A 22,566-nucleotide genomic window follows, 5' to 3' on the forward strand; every position below is an offset into this window, starting at 1 on the left:
AAAGATGGCGACGACATACGCGCAGGCGAGACTCAACTCTGCCGGTGGATAGAAAGTGCTCCAAAAGAGATACATATCGGGATTGCTTGCAAACACTTAAAGGTGCAAAGTCTGTCTTATATCGCTCAGACATGGTTTAGTCCATGCACGACTAGGAAGAAGGAGCCAGTGCCCTGCTATGGAGCCTCCGGATCGTAACAAGCCCAGCAGGTATGCGAATTTGTTGAACAGTACACTACACCATCAGGACCTCGCGCTTGCCAAATTGAGAGCCGAACGTGACACCGCAGTCGAGTCTGTGGGGGCGCTTGCGCAGCTCCCAGAAATCGACTTCCTGGCAAATAGTGGTACGCGTGCAGTTACTGCATTTGCAACACAGGAGTTGCAAACTTTTGGAGTGAACATTTCCAGTCTCCATTGTTTGTCTATTACTGGGTTTCATCTGTTTGCTGTTTGCTAGAAAGCTGGTGAAAATGCTCGTCAAATGAGAAGGTAACGCGGCGAACAATTATCTACCGCACAAACTGTGCAAATGTCATAGAACAAGCTAGCTAACGTAAAAGAAAACTAGCTGTCGGCAATTATCACTTATTTGTTCGTAGGAAAATTCCCTCTCATAATTTCATGGAGATTTAGCTGGATAAGTTTGCATTCTGCACTTGTAAGGTGGAATCTAAAGTCCTGTAAGATAATGCACAATACCGAAGCACGAACTTGTTTGGCATTAGCGATCGTAACATGTTGCTCCTCTTGTTATTGTTAGTCTCACAACTCGACATGGCTCTTGTGCTGTTTCTTTGCACTTAACTGCTGAATCATTACGTACATTCAATGCGATTTGCACTAAATCTGTTATGGAATTATGTTAAGTTCTCTTGTGTTTCGAAAAATATTGTTGCAGATACCAATGATTGCATTATTGTGGCTCACATTACGAGCAGTGGAATGTGTAATATCTGGCAGCCATTTCATGTTTTTGATCTGATTTATCAAATGTCATAGTGTTTGCCCCTGGCTGATGCAGACAGAGCTTCTAGAATGTGATGTTTAGTCTCTGCCTCTCCTCCCTTCTTTCATGCTGTAGTAGACTTTGAGGGCATGTTATCGTTCTGGGTCAGCACTGTTGTCTTTAACAATACTATGCTGATATGTTGCAAATAGCTTGTCGTTGTTGACTCTTTTGAGTTATTATTGGCTCAGCTCTGTGAAGTGGACACAGCAAACAATGTGCTCGATTGCGTAATAGAGCACTTTGAATCTAATATCTGACATTACTGCATACCAACAGAAGAAATAGACGAAACACCAACACATAGTATTCAAAGCTGTTTGTTATATAATACTGACGGACGTTGTGCGTGCAAAATTTGTTGTGAAAGTCGAGGAAACTTCTAAAGAACTCCTGCAGTTTATTTGTAATGCAATATTTTTTGTGATTGTAATCCAAGTAAGTACATTCTGCTTTGTGGGTAAAATTAGTTGGACTTGGAAACATGCAAACACGTACATTGTTCAGCCTATGGATGTTGCGTCTGTCTATAATTAAACCCAACCTTAAGACTAGAATGAGCGACCTCACAACATGCAAAAATGTTTACTACACAATGCAGCTCACCTCACTACACCTCCCACGTTATATAGAGTATATGGCTGTAGATTACGTAGAAGTTTCTGGCAAATCCTTCGTTTTTACAGGAAGGTCAGGGGCAAAATGCCTTTCTATGTTATGTACTTGGTTTGTGAATGAAGGCTGTTACTATCGCTGCAAGTACAGAGGTCCTTTGTCGATTATGTCTCGCTCTCATAGTCGGTCTCAAGATATTGTGGCTCACAAGCATTCCAGGGAATTCAGGATGTGGTGTGCTCAGTGGATAGCTGCTTCAAGCCTGTAGGCGCCCACGGATAGGGGCTCATTAATGCCTGCATTCGCCAGGAGCACAGGCTGTGGAATACATATGGATTGTTCTAGTATTTCTTCTAATTGCATCCTGTTTTGAATCCGCTCCTGCTTTAGTGAAATGAATGCAGTGCCTACATTCTGCCACTCTCCCATCTGTCGTTGTGTTGTTGCGTTTTACCGTCGAAATCTTCCGAGCAACTAGTAATTGACCTACAATGAGCTATACATTCATGCATACTGTATATTCATGCATGCATTCCCGTCGATATAGGAAAAGGTGTCATGTGGAACTACGGATAAACATTTTTTGTCGCTGTGCACGATTGCAGAAGAAACTGAAATGCATGCTGACTCTCGGGAAGATGTCACGTTTGACCTATTAATGTTCAAATGTACAGCTGCATGCTCTACACTTACGGTGGAAGTGGCGCACGTTGAAAAATGACAGTCATTACAACGTTTCTGTCATGCTGCAGCGCGCTGTCTGCAGACTCTGGCTACATTTCAATATATTTGCATTCGGTGTGGTTTGAGGATCTCTTTCCTTAAGCGGAGAGTTAAGTAAAGCAATTCACACGGTCGGATATCAATGACAGCAGAAGGAAACACGCACAGGCTATGAGCTGTGTGTATGACAGCAGAGCAGTCACAGCTTTCATGAGACAACTCTTAAAATTCTGACCTGCATGATTTGTACAGTGGCAGGTAGGAAAAGTTGGCAGGTCCACTGTTTGCTAGGTTACACACGCATGTCCTTTTCATTTATTGTCTATCTATTACCCTGTAGAACAAATCCTGTCAGCTATGTCACCGCCGTTTCCGAGGGAGTTACAGTAGGTCAGGCGGACCACAGGTTTTTTGCTCAGAGGTGCATCCTGTTATCTTCCACTTTATCCTGAGCTACAATTTCACACGAGTAGCGATTACTATCTCGTAACCTCACCAACTAGGCTGACATTAATAACCGGCACATCATAACAGGGGCAATCAAAAATCTGGATTTAGCCCTGCCAAGCATCAGCTATGGCAGCGTGACCTAATTAGTTGGAAGCGTGCTCTTACAAAACCCTGGGCCAGATTCTCCTCTTTTCCTTTCTAAAAAAAAAAACAAATCCATTTTAGTACGGCCATTGTGAGCAAGTGTGCTCACTAACCAGCTGTGTGCTATTCAGCCGTGGGCCTCACAGTCCACGTGTCAACACCCATACAATAGTGTGCCCCTTCCTGGCACAATAGTTCGGGTGGTTGGGTGTCAAAGGTCAGGCTCCCCTGACTCTGGTGGCCCTTGGTATCACGGGCCTCAGTCTCTATACAGAAAAGACTCTCGATTCTCTGCTGTTTATTATGCACTCAGTGTTTTCTGCCTTGGGGCTCTCGCATTCCATTGGCCATTATTGGAGACCCAATCAGCCATCAGATGAGCCATTGAGAGCGTCCAGACACCATCTGCAGTGATAATTCACTAGTGGCAGGCAGGCAGGAACAGCTTGAAGATCATAGGAAGGCCACGGTTTTACTGCGGGGCGTTCAAGCCTCTCCGAATTTCTCTGTGCATCCTGCAGTACGATTAGGGGCAAAGCAACAAAGTTTGAAAAGGGATTTGGCGCAGCCTATACTGAAAGCTTCTCCCAATCTGTCCTTGGAGTGTCTCATGGCAACCAAACAAACAACCCGGCAGTGATGGCGTCATTGGTTCCGCCGTCATTCCTGAGTGATTCAGTCATTCTGTTCAGTGCAGGGCAGTGTCGTTTTTAAAACCGCTTCTCATTCCTGCTCACATGCATGCACTATTTATGTCCTCAGACGCCAAACACACACACACACACACACACACACACACACACACACACACACACACACCCATGCACGGGTTTGGAATGTTTACAAATGTACAGCCAAGCACATCCTACTTATGATGAATGCAGTGGGAGGCTCACGGCCTAACAGTTTTTTTAATACTGTGTGTGTTGCATTATGGCCGAGGCAGGCCACCACTTAGGAAGCGAGTTGTATGCATTTGTCTGTTTCATCACTGCGTCTTGCTGCCCTCCGTGTTCTATTTTTGTATCTGTCGTCGTCGTCGTAAATGCTTTATTGTAACGCGCAAGATTGCTTACTGTGCATTTTGTGAATAGTGAAAAGATCATTGCCCTCTCCCGTCCCCGTGGCGACTGCAGGACACAAGCGCTCTCTCATGCAGTAGTTCTTCTGTTGATTCCGAGACTGCATTTAAATGTTTGCCCTCGTGCCCATTTGCCTGTTTGCACGGCGATTGGTTGACAAAGGGGTCGATTGCAATCTGCAGTCCTCCTGCATGTAAATCCAATGGAGCTGCAGCAGGTGTCTGTCTGCCACGCAAGTAGTTCCACAGCTGCTCCCGAGGGGTCTCTCTCTCTAAAGAGACTCTGCAACAGGGCAGATGGGCGCTAGAGGTCGGGGGCTGGCTCGACCTATAGGGAGGCTCGTCTTTTCAGCGAACAGCTTTAGCGAGTGATTTCCAGATGACCCCCCTCCCCACACACACACACACCGAAAGGCTCGCACACGCTCCCCCGGTGAAAGTGATACAGCCTTGGCCCTTTCAACTCCCTCCGCACAGACGCCACAAGGCACGTGTTGGGGAATGTCTTTTCAGTCAGATGATGGATAGCGGCACACGGCGAACCCGGGGCATTCAGCGCCCGGTTTGCGTGCGCCCTCTGTTTTTTGGCGGCTTTGTTTTTGTTCGCAGGGTCACGACTTTCAACCCTTTTCTTTAATCCTATTTAAAACCCCTCAGAAAGGCATTAGGGGACAGAGCTCTGACAGGGTAATCTGGAAAGGCGTGCTGCTGGCTTTCTCTCTCTCTTTCTTTGCCTTTTCCGCTTTTCCGCCTTTCCTGATGCCGTTGTTTTAAGTGACTGGTTTCGAGTGCTGCTGCTCCTTCTGTGTGTTGTCAGGTTAACTCGCCCGAAACGTCCTTGTCGCTCCAACCTTTTCATAATCAGAAGTCAGACAGAATGTTGAATTTGTAAATGACAGGGTACGGCTTAGTGCTGCGTTTGCATACTTTGGGTGAGCGAGGCCCTAGACATTAACTCGTACATTGCGGTTGATGACGGACACTATTTCTCCTTCTCTTGTTGAGCCATTATGTTTACCTAGACTAAGAGAGGGTGTCAGCAGTGAGCCCCACATATTATCTTGTGTCTGGACCCAGCTGTGGTCAGGCCCATAGAATTGCTACTCTATAGTTGTGAGACAGCCAATCAGGCTCCAGAGGACTGACCACGCATCTGTCTGCTTTAGGTAGTGGAGACATTTTTTAGTTGGAGTCTAGCTGGAATTTCAGCCATGGCTTAGAAACCCAAACCCAACGCTGTTTAACGTGGTTTACATTTCGTTTTGACAATTCTACAGTGTAAAATTCTTTCCCTAAATGTCAGTCTTTTGTTTAAAATTTACATTCACAGGCAGAGCAATCCTCTAAAAGATGGGTCCCGACAGAACTCCGAGTTGGATGACTCTTTGGACTCGCCCAGTGAGGAAGAGGAAGCTTTGTATGGGTCTTCGCCTCCGTACAACCCCCGTCAGATGAAACGCATGTCTGGCAAACATCAAAGGAACAGCCAGGGGAGGAGCGCTCGTTCTCCCAACAAGGGTAAGCCAGCGGAGACCATGACCAAATTGAGTTGTTTACAAATTCTGTATCATTTAAAAAAAAGAATCGGCCGCGTTTGACATATGTAAACCTGTCAAGTGTTGTTTTGTGTATCTCAGCAGACGTTGTCCCGACTGTGCTGCGAGAGAGTCCCAGGCCAGCAGACACACCTGAGGAGCACAGTTACAAACAAGGCAAAAAGCAGAGGGCCAACCTGCGCTCCACCGAAAGAGACAACAAGAAGACATTCGAAGGCTCCTTTATGCTGGACCCACTCTCAAAGTCCAGCCCGTTTAGCGCCCTCAGCATGGATCCCCGGAAGCATTATTTGAGCTTGGGTTGCAGCAGCGGCAAACTCCCGGTGTCTATGCCCCATCCCATAGCCCGGCCTCACCGCCAGACTTCCAGGACAGACTGTCCGGCAGACCGCCTCAAGTTCTTTGAGACCTTGCGGCTGCTGCTCAAGCTCACATCTATGTCCTCCAAGAGGAAGGAGAAGGAGCAGAGGGGCCTGGAGAACATGGCCTTTATGGGTCATAACAACGAGGTCATTTGGTTGGAGCTGCAGGCGTGGCACGCGCGCCGCTCCACCAACGACCAAGATCTTTTCCTTTTCACTGCCCGCCAGGCTATTCCTGATATCATTAATGAGGTGCTGCACTTTAAGGTTAACTATAACAGCCTGAAGGTGGTTCAATGTTTAGCAATGCAAACAAGTCTGGGGGACAACGAGAGGGCCCCGGATCTCGTCTGGGGAGAGGAAAGGCAACCTGCTGTAGCGGAGATCAACCACTGTGGAGTAGATCCGTGGGGCTTTAGCGCCTGCCCCTCGTCGTCTATGAACGCAGCAGAGCCCCTGGCCTCTGGGAACGATTGCAAGGAGCACCTTCAACGCCAGCGGCTGGCATTTGAACAGGTGAAGCGGGTCATGGAGTTGCTGGAGTCTGTGGAAGCGTTGTACCCTTCCCTGCAGGCACTGCAGAGGGACTACGAGAAATATGCAGCGCGGGACTTCCAGGGCAGGGTGCAGGCACTCTGTCTGTGGCTCAACATCACCCAGGACCTTAACCAGAAACTGCGCGTCATGGCCACCGTGCTGGGTCTGCACGATCTGTCCCGAATAGGTTGGCCCGTCTTTGAGATCCCCTCACCTCGCTGCTCCCGCGGCAACGAAGAAGAGGAGGACGGGGAGGAGGAGGAGAACGACTCGACGGCCACTTTCACAGCTGAAAGCGACGGCGAGGATATGGACAACACGGAGGTGGGGGGACACGTGACAGAGGGAGAGTCGTCTTCTTCTTCGCTGACGCCGAAATTTGCCCGATTGTTGTCGGAGGATGAATTTCTTCCCACTGCTGGGTCAGGAAGTGCAGAAGCGGCCGTGGGAGGGGGAGCGCTGTGCCCCACAGCCATCTACAGACCGTTTGTGGATAAGGCACTGAAACAGATGGGGCTGCGTAAACTGATCCTCAGATTGCACAAACTGATGGATCGCTCTCTCCAAAGGTCGAGGGCAGCGCTCCTGCACCACACTCCGACACAGGAGGTGAGGATGTCGTATCCTTAGTTACAGGATTATAAGTAAAAAATCTTTTACTGAATGGTCTTAAAATGTCAGTGACCATAGCATTACAACTAAGACACACACACACACACACACACACACACACACACACACACACACACACACACACACACTGATGCAGAGATTCTACACGAAAGCAGCTAAATGACTCACTGTCAATAGATTTTGGTCACTTCCTGTGTAAACCCCCCTTTTTACAAATCACAATGACTTTGCTACTGTTTGAGTGTGTAGCTAGCTTTCGCTCAAGCTTATTATAGTCGTTTGTGCAATTTTCATACGCACTTTGTTCGTTTTATCTGTTTTCATGTTCACTTTTCACGTTCATCACCAGAGACACTTGTTAACTGTTCAAAATACAATACAGATGCAATTTGTTATTGTTATAAAACCGACTAACCACAGGTGTCAGTAAGACATTTAGAATTAATTTGACTGGTCTTCATCTTCCCCCTGCAGTTTGTAGACTTTCCAGACCCCATGCTGTACAGCGATTACCTGCCAGAGCTGTCGCGGCACGTGTCATGCAGCGGTCCAGACGATTCAGAGCTGGGAGCCGACTTGTCCTGGGAGGATCTGCTCGGCATGGACCTCCCATCCTTCCGCTCAGCATTCCTCGTCCTGTGCAGAGTCCTGCTCAATGTCATTCACGAATGCCTTAAGCTGCGCCTTGAACAGAGGCCTGCCGGAGAACCGTCCCTGCTCAGTATCAAACAGGTAACCTTTTTCTGGCGCACTTACACGGCTGTGCTTACAGGAGTTGCACACTTAGAGTTGCTTGATTCTTCCTGACACTACACCACTCGCGCAAAACATCAGAAGGAAAGGCTTTCTTTCAAAATATACCCTTGTATATCACTTGACAGGTGTCTCCGATGCTCCTGCTAATGTTTGCATTTGTGCCTGGCTTATCTGTCCTCTGCAGTTGGTGCGCGAGTGTAAGGAGGTTCTTAAAGGCGGCCTGCTGATGAAGCAGTACTATCAGTTCATGCTCCGCGGTGTGGTGACAGACGCTCAGGGCCTGCAGACAAATGCCAATATTGATGAATTTGAGGAGGATCTTCACAAGATGCTGGAGGTAAGACTCACTTCACTTCTCTGGAAACACAGAACTTAAAGGTACGGTTTGAGTTATGTGCACAGGTGTACTTGAAGGAGAATATTCCGGAAAACTCGAGCATGATTTGAGTATTTATCTTTTCAGACCCTTACTGAATTGTTTCATTTTTATTCCATTATGATTTATTTATTATTTTGAAATGAAGTGGAGTGTAAATATCACCACTTGATCTTGGTACAAAAAGATTAACATAACAATAATAATAGATTAAACAGTTAGATAATGTGACCCTTTCTTCTGAGGTGAAAGTAGCCTTAGTTCTGTAGATAATAACTCGCTGACGTTTTGGATTTCAAAACCCTTAATTGGATTAACTAACAATTTGGCCCTCATTCTGCCTGCCTTCTTAACTTTCTCTCCCCCTGTTATCTTAGGTATATTTTGACTACATGCACAGTTGGATCCAGATGTTGCAGCAGCTGCCCCAGGCCTCTCACAGCTTAAAGAACCTGCTGGAAGAGGAGTGGCACTTCACCAAGGTCATCACCCCATACATCCGAGGAGGGGAGGCCCAGTCTGGGAAGCTCTTCTGGTCAGTGGCCCCCAGAAGTCAAGTCGAGTTACGCAACAAACGATTCCCGACCCAGACCAAAGTTCAGCCACATACAGTTTATTATAAACTGAAACACAGCATCAAGTTGTTGTCATGCCATTTGGTTTATGTCATTTAAGAGTCTTATTAATTATTCAAATGAACCCGTTGACTGTTTCCGTCCCTTGCAGTGACATTGCCGGCATGCTGCTCAAATCCACCGGCGACTTCCTTGACGCCGGCCTACAAAAGAGCGGTAATGAATTCTGGGGGAGTGCAGACGACAGCACGGCCTCAGATGAGATCAGGTATGCGTGGCTATCAGATTTCCGTGTCTGTGTTTTGTCCCGGTAGAAGTGTTTTAAACTTTGACTATCTTTTGATTCTGTAAGGCGGTCCGTTATTGAGACTAGTCGGTCACTTAAAGAGCTGTTCCATGAGGCCAGAGAACGAGCATCCAAGGCTCTGGGCTTTGCCAAAATGCTTCGCAAGGTGAGTGGTTGCGGTGCTGAATTTTCATTCCCCTTTAAAGAGCAAACCAATACAGCACTGACTATGCAGTTTTTATTTGGCCTTGTTTTTCTGCTCTGGAAAGAACTGGGACTGTGTGTTCAGAGACAGTTTGTTTACTTCCCCTGCAGGACCTAGAGGTTGCTGCTGATTTTTGTTTTTCCAACGGGCTGCCTTGTCTCCTCGAGGCACTAAAGAAGCAAAACTATGTCAAGGTACGTGTCATTTACCATCATTAGCTACTTTGTTTTCAGCCTTTTCCCTGTATCTGTAGATCATCTTTGTACTAAGGTGACCTTTTCTTTTTATGCCCAGGTTCAGATTCCAGGCTTGGAGGAGCTACAAGTCTTTGTGCCTTTTGGCCTGAAGCATCAGCGGCCTCTCATCCTGCAGCTCCTCAACGCCGCCGCTGGGAAAGACTGCTCCAAAGAGCCGGATGAAATTCCCGAGGATGAGGCCTACCTGCTCATGAGTAAGCACGGAGCCGACTCTGAATGGGCCGATTGGGACGGAGAGCTGGTCAAACTCGTGCCCCAGATGGAGACTGTGGACACTCTGAGGGCCATGAAGGTAAGCCGCATTTTTCCCTCTTAAGTATTTGGAAATCATAGCGGTCGCACAAGTTCACAAAGCCCTCCACTGTTCCAATCTGCTTTTAAGGTTGAGGACATCCTGTTGATAGTGATGCAGTCTGCTCACCTGGTGACCCAGCGTAAGGCCTTTCAGCAGTCCATGGAGGAAGTGCTCACGCTTAGCCGGGAACAAACCTCTAGTCAGCCTCTCATCGCCAGCGCTCTTGAACAGCTGAAGGTAAATGCATGCATGTGCAGATGCCGGGTTTAGATTTCTAAGCAGTTACTCTGAACACTGCATCATGTTGTGGTATTTTACAGGTGCATATTGGTGCCCTACTTTTGAATCTGACATTCACTGCAACACCCCGAAGAAATTCCGTTCTGATTATCACCTAAACCTGAAAAAGAAAGATACCCTGTTTTGCAACCGTCATGTCTCAAAACTGATTTTAAAACGGAAATTACCAAAGACACATATCTGTTGCATTCACAGAAAAACACACATTTGCATTCCAAATGGGCCCCCTAATGTTTTCAAATAGATCGTATCAGTTTCCGTTTGAAATGCTTTGAGGTTTTATATCTCCTAACTACATCTCTCTGGCTCTCTCCTCTCCATCTCTGCCTTTCATGCACACTCACGCTATCGTGTCACGCCGTTCCTCGCTTTTCTGTTTCTCCCTTTCAACAGAACGAGGCGCTACAGCTTTGCATTAAGATCAGCACTGCCATCGACAGAGTAGAGTACATGTTCACAGAGGAGTTTGAGGCGGAGGTGGAGGAATCGGAATCAGCCACTCTGCAGCAGTACTACCGAGAGGCCATGATACAGGGATACAACTTTGCCTTTGAGGTGAGATGCCACAGGGGTTTGTAAGTGTGCTGTTTAACTGTGTACTGTAGATTTAATTACAGTAACCCACGCCTGTATGAGTTGACAATGTTCTCATATGTTCCAAAATCACGAGGGTTCATTTTTTAGTTCTGAGTCTGACTGAGCAACTGAATATATGAGTAATATAGAGTAATATCATTTCTTATGTGCTTCTGCATATCAATCCATGATTGCTAACAAGCACCAGAGGTACCCAAGGGTCTGTGAATTGTACAATATAGACAAACTAGAGGTTTATGCTGGGTTAACCTTGTTCAGCAGTCACTCAACTCACGAGTGTCATCCTTCTATACCAGCCACAATCCTCACATCTTTGTATTTTCTATGATTGTAGACCCCCGAGCAATGTCAGGAATAAGTCCACATCATGGACATTTTAACTGTTTCATCGATGACTCACAAATACCTCTAACTGCAAGATAAACAGTTCCATCCTTCCATCTTTTCTAAAGCTCTGCAAACATTACATTTAGTGGTCATTATGATAATAAGGGTTGTAAAGGATAGACTTGGAAAAAGAGACAGAAGAGGTGAAAAGGGACAGAATATCCACTAAGCAAAGCCTTAATTGCTATACTTTCTTTGATGTCTTCCACAGTACCACAAGGAGGTGGTGCGCCTCATGTCGGGGGAGTTCAGGCAGAGGATCGGGGAACGCTACATAGCTTTTGCCCGGAAGTGGATGACCTATGTCCTGACCAAGTGTGAGAGCGGCAGAGGCACCAAGCCCAGGTAAGCCCACCGGTGTGCTCTAACCCTAAACCCCAACGGCATTCACATGACAATCGCTGCACTGAGCTCCCCGTTCCATTATTGTGTACTGGGAGTTGACCTGTGACCCCCCATACTGTGCACAACTGGGTTGTCTCAGCTCTGCAGCCAAAGTTCAACCGCATTCAACTTTGCCCCATCTGCCTGTGACCTTTCTAACATTTCACAGAATACCGAGCGACACACGGATCACTCTCTGCAGTGAACATGCCACTTATCATGTGAAAGCTGCTAGGTGTGTTGCTCGCAGATGCCATCAGTCAGTGTGGTTGCACAGGAAATTCAAGAGTTGATCTTAGAGAAGATGCCAAGAAACAATGGCACCCAACAATTTCAAGTCCACATGAATATAAACCTTAAATTAATTCTTTTGACGCTCTACTTAACAGCACCCTTGTTTTTCCGACAACAAGCCACCATGGCAACCCTGTTCTCTGATAATAGGCCAGTGCCCCCAGCTTAATTCATGGATTAAATCCTGCAGCAACATACTTAGTGGAAATGGTACAAATCATTTTTTGGAACATTGTAAAACGATCGCTGACTTCATCTTTCACTCTGCAGGTGGGCGACTCAGGGTTTTGATTTCCTCCAAGCCATTGAACCTGCCTTCATATCAGCCTTACCAGAGGACGACTTCCTGGTAAAAAAAAAGGCTGCATTTGTTCCATTTCCAGTCTACACAATGGTCATAATACCAATGACACTAATGTACTTTGTATCTGTTGACTGTTTGTCTATCTGCAGAATTTACAAGCCTTGATGAACGAGTGTATCGGCCATGTGATCGGCAAGCCGCATAGCCCAGTGACCGGCCTGTACATTGGTAAGAAAACTCCCGATAAGAGCTGTTTGTGACTTCCCTTATCTTGCTAGCTTGGCATTTCTTTTAGCATTAATATGCCCCGTGAAGCAGCCGGAAAGGTGTTGAAAAGCTGCGGTCCAAAGGTCAAAGAAGCAGGTGGATGGTGTGAAGTGGGGGGGCATGACTTCATGACTTCTGTTGAACGCCGGCAGTTCAAAGGGTCATTTTCTTTATACTGGTCGTGAGCACAGCCACATTTCTGTAGCAGTTCTCCAAGTGTGGCCTCGTGCGAGACCTTGTCCAATCCTTTAGTCGGTTTAAGGCCGAGTTACTCCATCCAGAATAATTTAAGCTTTGGCATTTTTTCTTTCCAGCCCCCAGGAATAGCCCTCGACCCGTCAAGGTCCCTCGCTGCCATAGCGACCCTCCAAACCCAAATCTGTTCATCCCCAACGCTGAAGGTTTCAGGTAGGTGACTTTAGAAGCTCTGTATTATAATCTAATAGTGTGTGTGTGTCCACTGTATGTGAATTCTTTCCTGCATGGCTCATTTTGCCTCTGCTTTTGTTGCTTTTGTGAGTTTTCCCTCTATGCTTCTGTGTGTGTGTATATGTCAGGTTGAAGGGCCGTATGAGCACATCAGTGGACTGACCTGTTTTCTTTGTATGAGAGTGTGTGTGTGTGTGCGTGTGTGTTTGTCCCTTAACCAGCTCAGCCATTCACACACACGCAACCCACAGGCACGTACACAACCCTCCAAGACAGGGCTCCTCAGTTGTTTTTTCACCATACAGCTCTCGAAGTCTCCCCTGCGACCTCCGGAACCAGCTCTTCCCCAATGGCCCCCGCCCCAACCCTCAGGGCCCGGGGGAGCACAGCCACACCAAAGCACCCGGCAGTACCCCCAATGACGTCAGGTAGCCTTGCCCCTAAAGTCACCCAGTAGAGACTATTGTCAAAACAAAGCTCCCCGGTTACGAAGACCGGTTATTTTCCTCAAGCGTATGGAAATGGAAGAAACGATTCCCAGACCTTTTAGACAATCAAAATCCTGTCTGCTGAAGTCAGCTGGTCATACATAATTTCTTGTTTCCCTTTCCTGTAATCAAGGCCAGAATGTGTCCATTTTAATCAATAATCTCAAGAATGAAATGTTTGATTCATGCATCGATCCTGATTTCCTTTCTTGGCTGTATAGACAGTACGATTTCTTGCCTAATGCTACTAGAAGCGCTACAGAATGCAGCTTAATGGTCTGCGTTGCTTGCAGATTACACAAAGTTGAGCTTCTTACAATTAAACTACAAGTAGGTTTAGAGTGAATTGTATAAGCAATAATGTAACACACACACAAGTGCTTTTTAAGTCTCACCAGTGCAGAAGAAGAGCATTACACAATTCGTCTCAAGCCAAGAAGCTGAGAATGTTGTGCGTGGTGTGAAAAAAGAAAACACGTCCTGCCTCACCAAGAGGCATTACTATCCTGCAAGTGTAACGCTACTAATATCAGTCTTGCTTTTTCACTGCAATTTCTGTCTTGATGTCTCTTTGCTCTTTGGAATCAGACTATGCGCCGTAGAGCTCTAACGTTTCATGTTGCAACTACACGGCCGTTAACCAAAGCCATTAACATCTAACAACCGTCAGGAGTTTGTGATTGGATCGCACTGTGACCTCATTTGTCACCGCGTCCTTGCAGGGGATCCAATTTCCACGAGAACGACCGTCTCTCTTCAGTTGCGGCGGAGTTGCATTTCAAATCTCTCAGCCGCCATTCTAGCCCCACGGAGGACAGAGAAGGTGGGTGCACTTAGTGGATCTGCGTCTTCCACTGGTTTAGATAGTCGACACCTCAATGATGGTTTCCTGCTGTGATTTCTCTCTCCAGAACCGTCCTACCCTAAAGGTGACACTGGCGGTGCTGCACGCCGAAGCTGGGAACTCCGCACCTTCATCAACCAGTCCAAGGGTAAGAGTGTTGAATGTTTGGTAGATGCACAGTAAAAAATGTCCAAGTGTTCTCTATTTAAATATGATAAAAATGAATTTGCTCTCTCCTCTTTTAGACACAGCAGCACGACAAAGCCCGATGGAGGCTGTCCGCCGCTCCATTAGGAAATTTGAGGATAAGCGCTACGCCGTGATGAAACAACGCAATATCATCGGCCAAGTGTGTCACACACCGAAGTCGTACGACAATGTCATGCATGTCGGGCTAAGGAAGGTGACCTTCAAGTGGCAAAGGGGCAACAAGATAGGTACAGATCCACCGCGGCTGCTATTGTTATGGTGTAGCATGTAACTAATATAAGTGCAGTGAGCTCATGTCTGTGTCTGTGAAAACAGGTGAAGGCCAGTACGGGAAGGTGTACACCTGCATCAACGTCGACACTGGAGAACTGATGGCCATGAAGGAGGTATGTGCCCAACAGCGATGCGTTTACTAAGCTTCTACATCCGCTGAATAAAGAGTGACACGGGCCGGGTTCAACGCGTCATTTCTAATTATTTCCCTTGGCTTTGAAACAGATCCGCTTTCAGCCCAACGACCACAAAACAATCAAGGAGACGGCAGACGAGCTGAAGATATTCGAAGGTATCAAACACCCAAACCTGGTGCGCTACTTTGGCGTTGAGCTCCATCGGGTAAGAGCTTTCTTTTTGTTTTAGATCATTTTAAGACGTCACGCAAAATCACTACATTACCGACCTGCATTTCAAAGGAGATTGAATTCCTAATTGAATCCTGTCATCTGTAGGAGGAGATGTACATCTTCATGGAGTACTGTGATGAAGGCACCCTGGAGGAGGTTTCCAGACTGGGCCTGCAGGAGCACGTCATCAGACTCTACAGTAAACAGATCACCACCGCCATCAACGTCCTCCACGAACACGGCATCGTCCACCGTGACATCAAAGGTCAGCGTCACGCACGAGCTCTCTTTCCACAGTGTCTGTATTATGATTCACATTTCTACTAATAAACAGTTTGTATAAATATCTGTTTCTTTGCCTTTGAATCAGGAGCCAACATCTTCCTGACATCATCGGGCTTGATTAAGCTGGGAGACTTCGGCTGCTCGGTCAAGTTAAGGAACAACACTCACACTATGCCTGGAGAAGTCAACAGCACCCTTGGGACAGCAGGTAAACTACACGCATGCAGTCTCTGACCTACATGCTACCACCAGGTGTCACTATAGTACAACGAAGATCCTTACTACTGCATTTAATAGATATTCACTTCACTTATTGGTGAGTGGTAAGTGCTTGATGAGTTCTGGCCCATATTTATTTATATTGTTTGATTCTTCTACCCACTTTGATACATTTGTTTTTAAATATGAAATGCAGATATTTCTGTTTCATTGATTAACCCTGATCTGATCACTTTACTCAGATTACTGCGTTATATATTATTTTTTTAATGTCGTACTATTCCCCTTTGTCACAGTCACTCCTTACATTCTTACTCCTCACACATCAGTGTTGTAGCTTCTGTTACTTGTCCCATTACACACATTTTTTTTAAAGTTTCATATAACTTTTCTGTTAATCAGCATACATGGCACCTGAAGTCATCACAAGAGCAAAGGGAGAAGGCCACGGACGGGCAGCAGACATCTGGAGTCTGGGCTGTGTGCTCATTGAGATGGTGACTGGAAAGGTAAGGGAGTTTGACCCCCGCTATACATAACCTGAGGTCAGAACTTAAGGCAACTATCCTTACGCTTACAAAAAAAAGAAGAAAGAAATACACCTGACAGGTTGTGCAGGTGTTAAGCAGAGGATTCATGTTGTGGCACTTTATTTGTTGGCTCTGTTCAACCTGAAAAGTAACTTTGGTGATTTGCCACAGAGGGAGAAGGGAGGGGCGCTGCAGGGTTGCAACATCACAAGCAGCAGCAGCAGCAGCAGCAACGCCACTCTGACTTTGCACTTCTTGTAAAAGGCAGTGAAGGCAAATATGTTATCTGTATTGTTTTCTTCTTAACCCATTGAAAGCCACCAGTAGGTTGGTAAAGGTGAAACTGAAAGGGGTTAAATACAGTTAAATCTAAAGTATAGTTATTCATTGAGTTACTATTAATCAGTATTGTATGAATCAGTAAAGTATACGACACAAAATGACGTCTTGACTGATCTCCACCTGCAGAGGCCCTGGCACGAGTACGAGCACAACTTCCAGATCATGTACAAAGTGGGCATGGGCCATAAACCGCCCATCCCGGAGAAGCTGAGCACCGAGGGGAAGGACTACCTAGGTCACTGTCTAGAGAGCGAACCCAAGCGCCGCTGGACAGCTAGCATGCTGCTAGACCACCCGTTTGTCAAGGTGAGACCAGGCTGCGGCGTTCAACCAAGCGTTTTCTTTAAATGACTCTATTTAGAACCGTTCAGCTTAAACATGCAGTACACACACCTGCAGGAGAACCCTATGAACACTGTCACACACACATTAGCGATGCCAATACCAGACCACCCAAGGGACCAAGAATCGCCTCGTATAAATATACTCTTGTACGAATAAATAGGAGGTATCGTGTCGAAACTGCTTGTGTTCGTTACTTCCTCTATATTGATGAAGAGCTCGCAATGTTATGCCACATTTACAAACAGGAGAGGAGCAGAATATAAGGAACAGCCTCACTATCTTTAATGTCATGCAGTCCAATACAGCAACACTTCTAACTGTGGCTTTGATGTGATTACATCGGCACGAACCATGTTAAAGGTCGAAGGTGACCTAGCTCGTCTAACTCGTCTTCTCGTCTTGTGTGTGTGTGTCTTAGGTTTGTACGGATGAAGAGTGATGGAGAGCTGCTCTGTGGCTTTTGAGTTTACAAAGTAAAGCACTACTGTACACACTGTTGGCAACCAAAAAAGACAAACTGTGGACTCGGAGGAGGAGGAGAAAGCGATGGCTGAAGGCACATGGAGTTAAACTGAGGAACCGTACAATATCATTTCACGGGACAAATGGACCTGAGAAGTTGGGGGGGGGGGGTTTGTCTCAATATACCATGGGGGGCATGGGAGGGGGCGGGGCCTGTACATACTGTAAGAATAGGTTTGGCTTTAATTCTTGTATAAACAATATTGTAAAGTTAAAGTTATTATTGCCACATTTGCTCTCACTGGTGAAGACCTCTGAAAAGGCAACAAGGAATACATTTGTTTTTAATAAAAAAGGGGTGGGGGGGGGGGGGGCAAACTCTAAGGCACTTTCTAAAAACTGATGACCCTGAGGGGGGGCAGTTTAGCGGGTGGGTCGGCGGGGACGGGGGGGATATTTTAGTCAGCCTTTAAGACTGGAAAGCAGAGGTCTGGCCTTCCATCTCTGGATGTAGTAAAAGCCCTCACGGATGGAAAGAGGCAGGGGATGAAATGGACACCATCCATCCACATAAGCACAGGTACAAAGAAGGATTCTTAATGTATTTGTTTCTTTGCCTTTGCTCACAAGTAAAATGTCAAGTTGGTACTGATGAACTTTGGGGAATAATGTTCCGAGTGTAGTTGACGGCGAGGAGTTATTCATTAAAATGGAACACAGCCAACTAAGAAGAGGAGGAGGAGGAATGGTGTCTGCTCTTCCTCCCAGCTGCTGAACACAAAACATCCTCATGGACTCTGACATGACTTCTGGTCCTCTGCTGCTCTTACAGTGTTTGCAATGTACAAAAAATATTAATAAACCAATCTTTTTTTTTTAAAAACTGGAATTGTGTGTCATTTTGCAAGGATTCTGCAATAAGGGTGAGCGGAGAATATTCAGAATTCTCCTCAGTCCTACACTGAATCACCCCACTTCCTACTCGCCCAAGCGTCACCTCCAGCTTCTGGAGTTCAGCATGTAAGACAATGCTTTGTCTCTTGAAGGGAGTTGGCTCTTGTTGGGTTTTGCAGCATCCTGTCAGACACGTTTAGTCAGCTCTTCATAGCAGTTTACAGTAACAGGGAGCAACTGTAAGGTGGGTCAGGATTCCCCTTAATTGTTTTTTATGGGGATGTCCTTATTTCCATAGCTGGAGCCCCTGTCGATTTCAGTCTGGCCAATCATCCAGCGGACCCCCATTGAAGCTGAAAAGGAAAGAATATAATCAGAGCAAATCGTAAACAAAGTGACAGATGCAGCTTTGTCTCCCTCCCTCCCTCCCTTGTCCCTGCTAAGTTGCCATTACGATACCAGGGCACTGGATGGCAGAAAATGTTCTTAAATGAGATTCTTCTGATTGGGTCCAAAGCTGCTCTGTCCTAGGTCGACGATTTCCCCAAACATTGAGAGCACTAACATGGCTTATCATACATACTATGCAGACTTAGCATCACTTTTGATTCTTAACTCTTCAGTGAAACAAGACTGCATTCTTTCTTTGTGATATCTTTGTACTATTGCTCACCTCCCTCTGTCCCCATGTGTTTGAAACTCTCTCTGTCACCTCATGACTAAAATACTGCAACTCTCCCAGCTTATCCCCTCAACATGTTACAATATATTAAAAATGCAGTTGCCTGGTTACAGATCGTTATATTACTGTGCCCTAAACAAAAACGTAACATTACCACCTTCACAAAGATCAGATTGACAGCATTGTACATGTGTAAATGCTCTTTTAACTCCTAAGATGTTATTTCCACATTAGATTTCCTCACTTGTGCCTAACAAACTATCAAGAATTTCTCAATTGGGGTGTAAACTAAGATCTAACAAATATTTTTTTGCCATTTGCCATTTTAATCCCACTATTAAAATACAGCATGGGCTCTTCAGGAATCTTCCTTATTGGAAATGTGAACGGGCTCTTAATGACCCCATGCTGTTGGAAAACTTTCATTCCCATATGACATCACACTCCTCCAATGGATGATATGCAATTTGCTTAATAAGCAAATTCAAACAAGGGCATGCCAGAATTCTGATCATCGCATTTTCCAAATAAAAAAAGAACTTACATACGAGTTCTCCAAATCCGCTGCTTTATGGAATGTTTGGACAAAGAGGCGCTGGTTAAATTAAGGGGAAGGGGGGCACTAAACCCATTTCGGGGTGACGTCACCGTGGGTTTGAACACATGAAACCAACCTGCAGTGCAGAGAGCCACGGACGCTACGATGGTCAGGATTGATCCGGAGCTGACTAACTGAGCCAGCATCAGACCGAGCGGGTACAGCACCAAACAGGACCAGAAGATCCAGTTGATCAGTGCCCAAGGTCGGCGTGGAGTGCTCACTGTCGGGCCGGGAAAACGACCCGTCTGTGTGTAGTGCTCCTGAAAGCTATCCTGCAGACACACACATACACAAATCAAACACCAAAGTCTGGACGCATGTTGCAACCAGCAGCCAAAATCTGACAGATCTTGTGCATTTAAAGAGCAGAACTGAATATTGTGTGTTACGGATTCCTCTGTGGCACAATTACCTTTTCCTGGTAGAGCTGGTGGAGCCATGAAGCACACTCTGCCTCATCTTCTGGGATCAACTCTAGGGGGATTCTCCTGTAAGCGACAGCGGAGAGGAAGTCTCTAACGTGACTGACGACAACAAAGAACTTAAAGGAGCAAGATGTGATACAGATTTTTATACCTGACGTATAAATCTGCATGATATTTCTTCCCATTAAGAATTCCAAGTAACGTCGGCGCTTCGTTGTTTCTGAAGTTCAGTGTAGAATCATACACAGCTGCAACTACACAAGAAGAGAGAGAGAGAGAGGGAGCAGCAGCAGTGGATAAGCTGTTACTAACGGAGGTGATTTGTTTTGTAATTCAGTCCAGGACACCAAACCTCAGTGGCCGTATTCAAATATTGCATCAGCAAGTTTGAATACTCACCTGTTCCTCTAAGGTTTTGAACAGTTAACCAGAATCCTTTGGTCCTGGGCAGAAGGTGATACTTCAGTTTGGGCAAACCTTTGCTCTCGGCCACCTGCATGCTGATCTCGTGCTTCTTTGCTGTAAATCGCGTTCCTTCACAGTAAAGCAAGAACTGAAACAAGATTTACATAACAGCATTAGTCACCGTTGACCCCTGCGATGACATTCAAATGGTGAAACACGAGGCTGAACCTTACCCAGAAGTTTACAGGGTAATCTCGCAGATTTTGAAGACTCTGAGCCACAGTTCTACGATCCTCCTCCCACTTTCTTTTGCAGAAAACGATCTCCAGGAAGTACCACATCCAACCAATTATAGGAATGTAAGCAAGCTCTTTTTTAGCCATAACTTTTGAACTCTGGAAACAAATGAAACCATGTTAAAAAGGACTACTGGATAGCAAACCTCCTGCGCTAAAAAAGCCAAAATAACAACAATTCTCCTACCCCGAGAACACCAAATCTCTCGCAGAAGGTCCAGCCGCACAGGAAGTCTATCTCAAAGTTGTGGTTCAGAACCACAATTGCATTCTCATTACCACACAGTGGGGAATTCTTCGGGTCCGTGTAAAGTGTGCATTCTGTGCCCGACCACCAATCAAGAACAGCTACCATCTCTGAGGGACGGAGAAGGACACGCTGAGCAATCATCAAAGAGTTTAAAATATACAATCATGTTCAGTGCGACAGTCTGATAACCAAACAAACAGATTTCTCTCTACCTTGGAGAATCTACAAGCAAACACACAGGTGAGAGAGCGAGTACTTACGGCTACTGACGCAGTAGGCCAGTTTGCAGTTGACCTTGCGGGCCAGTTGTTTACTGACCAGCCACAGAGGTGAAGTACAAAGCTGCAACAGGTTGATTAAGAGGCCGCTGACCAGGAACACGTAGCAGATGATCAGATGGCACAACAACTGGGACTTCAGCAGCTGCAGGAGACCCATTTTCCTGCAAAAAGCATAAACATTTAACTGTGTAAATCAGTCACCAGCTGCAGTTATGTTAGTTTAGTCCCGGACTGTGACAGTGACGTTTACAGTGCAGAGACTGCTCGGATATAAAGCCACTCTTTGATTGTTTAGTGGGGTTTGTTTTTTTATAGCTCTTCTTCTCAATGACGCCTTTGAGTTCCAGTGTGGATAAGCAAAGCAGAGATGTGTGTGGTTTCAGACGGTACACATGACTTTTGTTTTTATCTGTAAGGTCATTGTGCATCCTCAGCTTTAAATAGTCCAAGTCCTTACCATGCTGTTGATTTTGTTCACTGAAAGTAAGGTTAACATGCATTTACACACTTTGACTTAACAATCAACCTGAGTCAGTTCCCAAAAAAGAAAGAAGCAGATTACTGTGTTTGATGGTAAATAAGTATCAAGCCTGCAAGTCAATAAAATGACAACAAACATCCCATCACATTTTAAGCTGCTTTTCCATGTTGGTGAGAAGGAGAACAGGTTTGAATGAATGGTAGAATGATGTTAACTGGTATTGCCACAGATAGAAATGGCTCTATTAAGCAAAAAGAAGTGAAGTCATTACAAGTGCCCTGCCAAAGATAAATATACTAAACAAACATGCCCACACCAGTGCAGATAAAGTTAGTTACCTCTCAGAGTTTCCTGCCTTCTAGCGCCTGAAATCACCTTTCAAGTGAAACAGAAATCAAGGCTGTACAAGTTTGTTCTCATGCTTTTATCCACTTCTTTCGCTTTTTAATGGGTGTCAACGCATGCTAGGGTGCGTTCAGGGTCGTGTGTGAAGTCATCAGCCTCGAATGTTACTGCAAACTTCCCCCGTAGAAGGAACCACACCCATTAGATTAACCGCGCCTCGGTTTAAGGATGGAGACATGTGAGCTCTCTGCTCACTTCCAGAAGCCGGGCGGCCTACAAGGATCCTCTATTCGAGACGATAAATCAAAATACAGTGAAGATAAATGGAGCATAACCATCACGAGGTTACCGACCGTTTCAGTTTGTCTCTAATAACCGCGTATACGTACATATGCGTTAGAAACACGACATAAACAGAGATAGAAATCACATTTATTTAAAGTAAATGTTGTAAGTTTAATCCAAAGTGTTTAATGTGCCGGGTAAATCTTTATAAACAAAATGTATAATCGTCGAAAACATAAACATGCATATTTTTCCACACGCTGATGTGTTACGGCAGCATTTACTGTAAACAAAAATGGGACAGAGTGAGACCTTCGCTTTGGTTTGTCTTCTCTAGACGCATGTGCAGTTAGTCTCTTACAGTCTTACAAGAAAATACATCAACTTCTTTGGGACCAAGAATCAAAGGCTCATTTCCTTGATTATTTTCACTTCCGCAGAGTATCGGAGC

At 45.7% G+C, this 22,566-nt stretch overlaps 2 protein-coding genes across 5 annotated transcripts; one reads left to right on the top strand and one right to left on the bottom strand.

Moving 5' to 3' along the window:
* map3k4 (mitogen-activated protein kinase kinase kinase 4) lies at positions 1-17,840 on the top strand. 4 transcript variants are annotated; one of them, XM_076164613.1, is made up of 27 exons: positions 1-210; positions 5,353-5,540; positions 5,660-7,086; positions 7,585-7,842; positions 8,051-8,203; positions 8,620-8,777; positions 8,969-9,085; positions 9,170-9,269; positions 9,419-9,502; positions 9,603-9,857; positions 9,948-10,097; positions 10,554-10,715; positions 11,356-11,489; positions 12,093-12,171; positions 12,276-12,354; positions 12,708-12,801; positions 13,128-13,250; positions 14,033-14,133; positions 14,222-14,302; positions 14,400-14,591; positions 14,680-14,750; positions 14,863-14,979; positions 15,093-15,252; positions 15,358-15,480; positions 15,894-16,000; positions 16,490-16,669; positions 17,127-17,840. In XM_076164613.1, exons 1-27 carry the CDS (start codon positions 179-181, stop codon positions 17,145-17,147), a joined length of 4,746 nt encoding a protein of 1,581 aa, XP_076020728.1. In that variant the 5' UTR covers positions 1-178; the 3' UTR covers positions 17,148-17,840. The 4 variants fall into 4 exon arrangements, with proteins under 4 accessions (XP_076020728.1, XP_076020738.1, XP_076020754.1 ...); XM_076164623.1 differs by having other exon boundaries at positions 5,663-7,086; XM_076164631.1 differs by lacking the exon at positions 1-210 and adding an exon at positions 343-492.
* A 394-nt stretch (positions 17,841-18,234) lies between these two features.
* On the bottom strand, positions 18,235-21,987 carry agpat4 (1-acylglycerol-3-phosphate O-acyltransferase 4 (lysophosphatidic acid acyltransferase, delta)). Its single transcript, XM_076164649.1, has 9 exons — positions 21,824-21,987; positions 20,984-21,165; positions 20,661-20,830; positions 20,411-20,572; positions 20,172-20,325; positions 19,924-20,026; positions 19,760-19,835; positions 19,421-19,619; positions 18,235-18,417 (listed from the first exon to the last, which is right to left on the bottom strand). Exons 2-9 carry the CDS (start codon positions 21,159-21,161, stop codon positions 18,326-18,328), a joined length of 1,134 nt encoding a protein of 377 aa, XP_076020764.1. The 5' UTR covers positions 21,162-21,165; positions 21,824-21,987; the 3' UTR covers positions 18,235-18,325.
* Positions 21,988-22,566: the final 579 nt, after the last annotated feature.

The sequence above is a fragment of the Genypterus blacodes genome, unplaced genomic scaffold (genome assembly GCF_046128005.1).
Source record: "Genypterus blacodes isolate CSIRO-AG114 ecotype Tasmania unplaced genomic scaffold, CSIRO-AGI_Gbla_v1 ptg000012l_1, whole genome shotgun sequence".
Lineage (NCBI taxonomy): Eukaryota > Metazoa > Chordata > Actinopteri > Ophidiiformes > Ophidiidae > Genypterus > Genypterus blacodes.

What these genes read in the sequence shown, in the direction of transcription:
- agpat4 (XM_076164649.1), bottom strand. Translation starts at nt 21,161, where the DNA reads ATGGGTCTCCTGCAGCTGCTGAAGTCCCAGTTGTTGTGCCATCTGATC. An exon ending in ATTACCCTGTAAACTTCTGG is followed by an intron (nt 20,326 to 20,410) that starts GTAAGGTTCAGC and finishes ATCTTGTTTCAG; the next exon opens with TTCTTGCTTTACTGTGAAGG. An exon ending in ACCAGCTCTACCAGGAAAAG is followed by an intron (nt 19,620 to 19,759) that starts GTAATTGTGCCA and finishes GTGTGTCTGCAG; the next exon opens with GATAGCTTTCAGGAGCACTA.
- map3k4 (XM_076164613.1), top strand. Translation starts at nt 179, where the DNA reads ATGGAGCCTCCGGATCGTAACAAGCCCAGCAG. An exon ending in CCCAACGCTGAAGGTTTCAG is followed by an intron (nt 12,802 to 13,127) that starts GTAGGTGACTTT and finishes TTCACCATACAG; the next exon opens with CTCTCGAAGTCTCCCCTGCG. An exon ending in CGTCCACCGTGACATCAAAG is followed by an intron (nt 15,253 to 15,357) that starts GTCAGCGTCACG and finishes CCTTTGAATCAG; the next exon opens with GAGCCAACATCTTCCTGACA.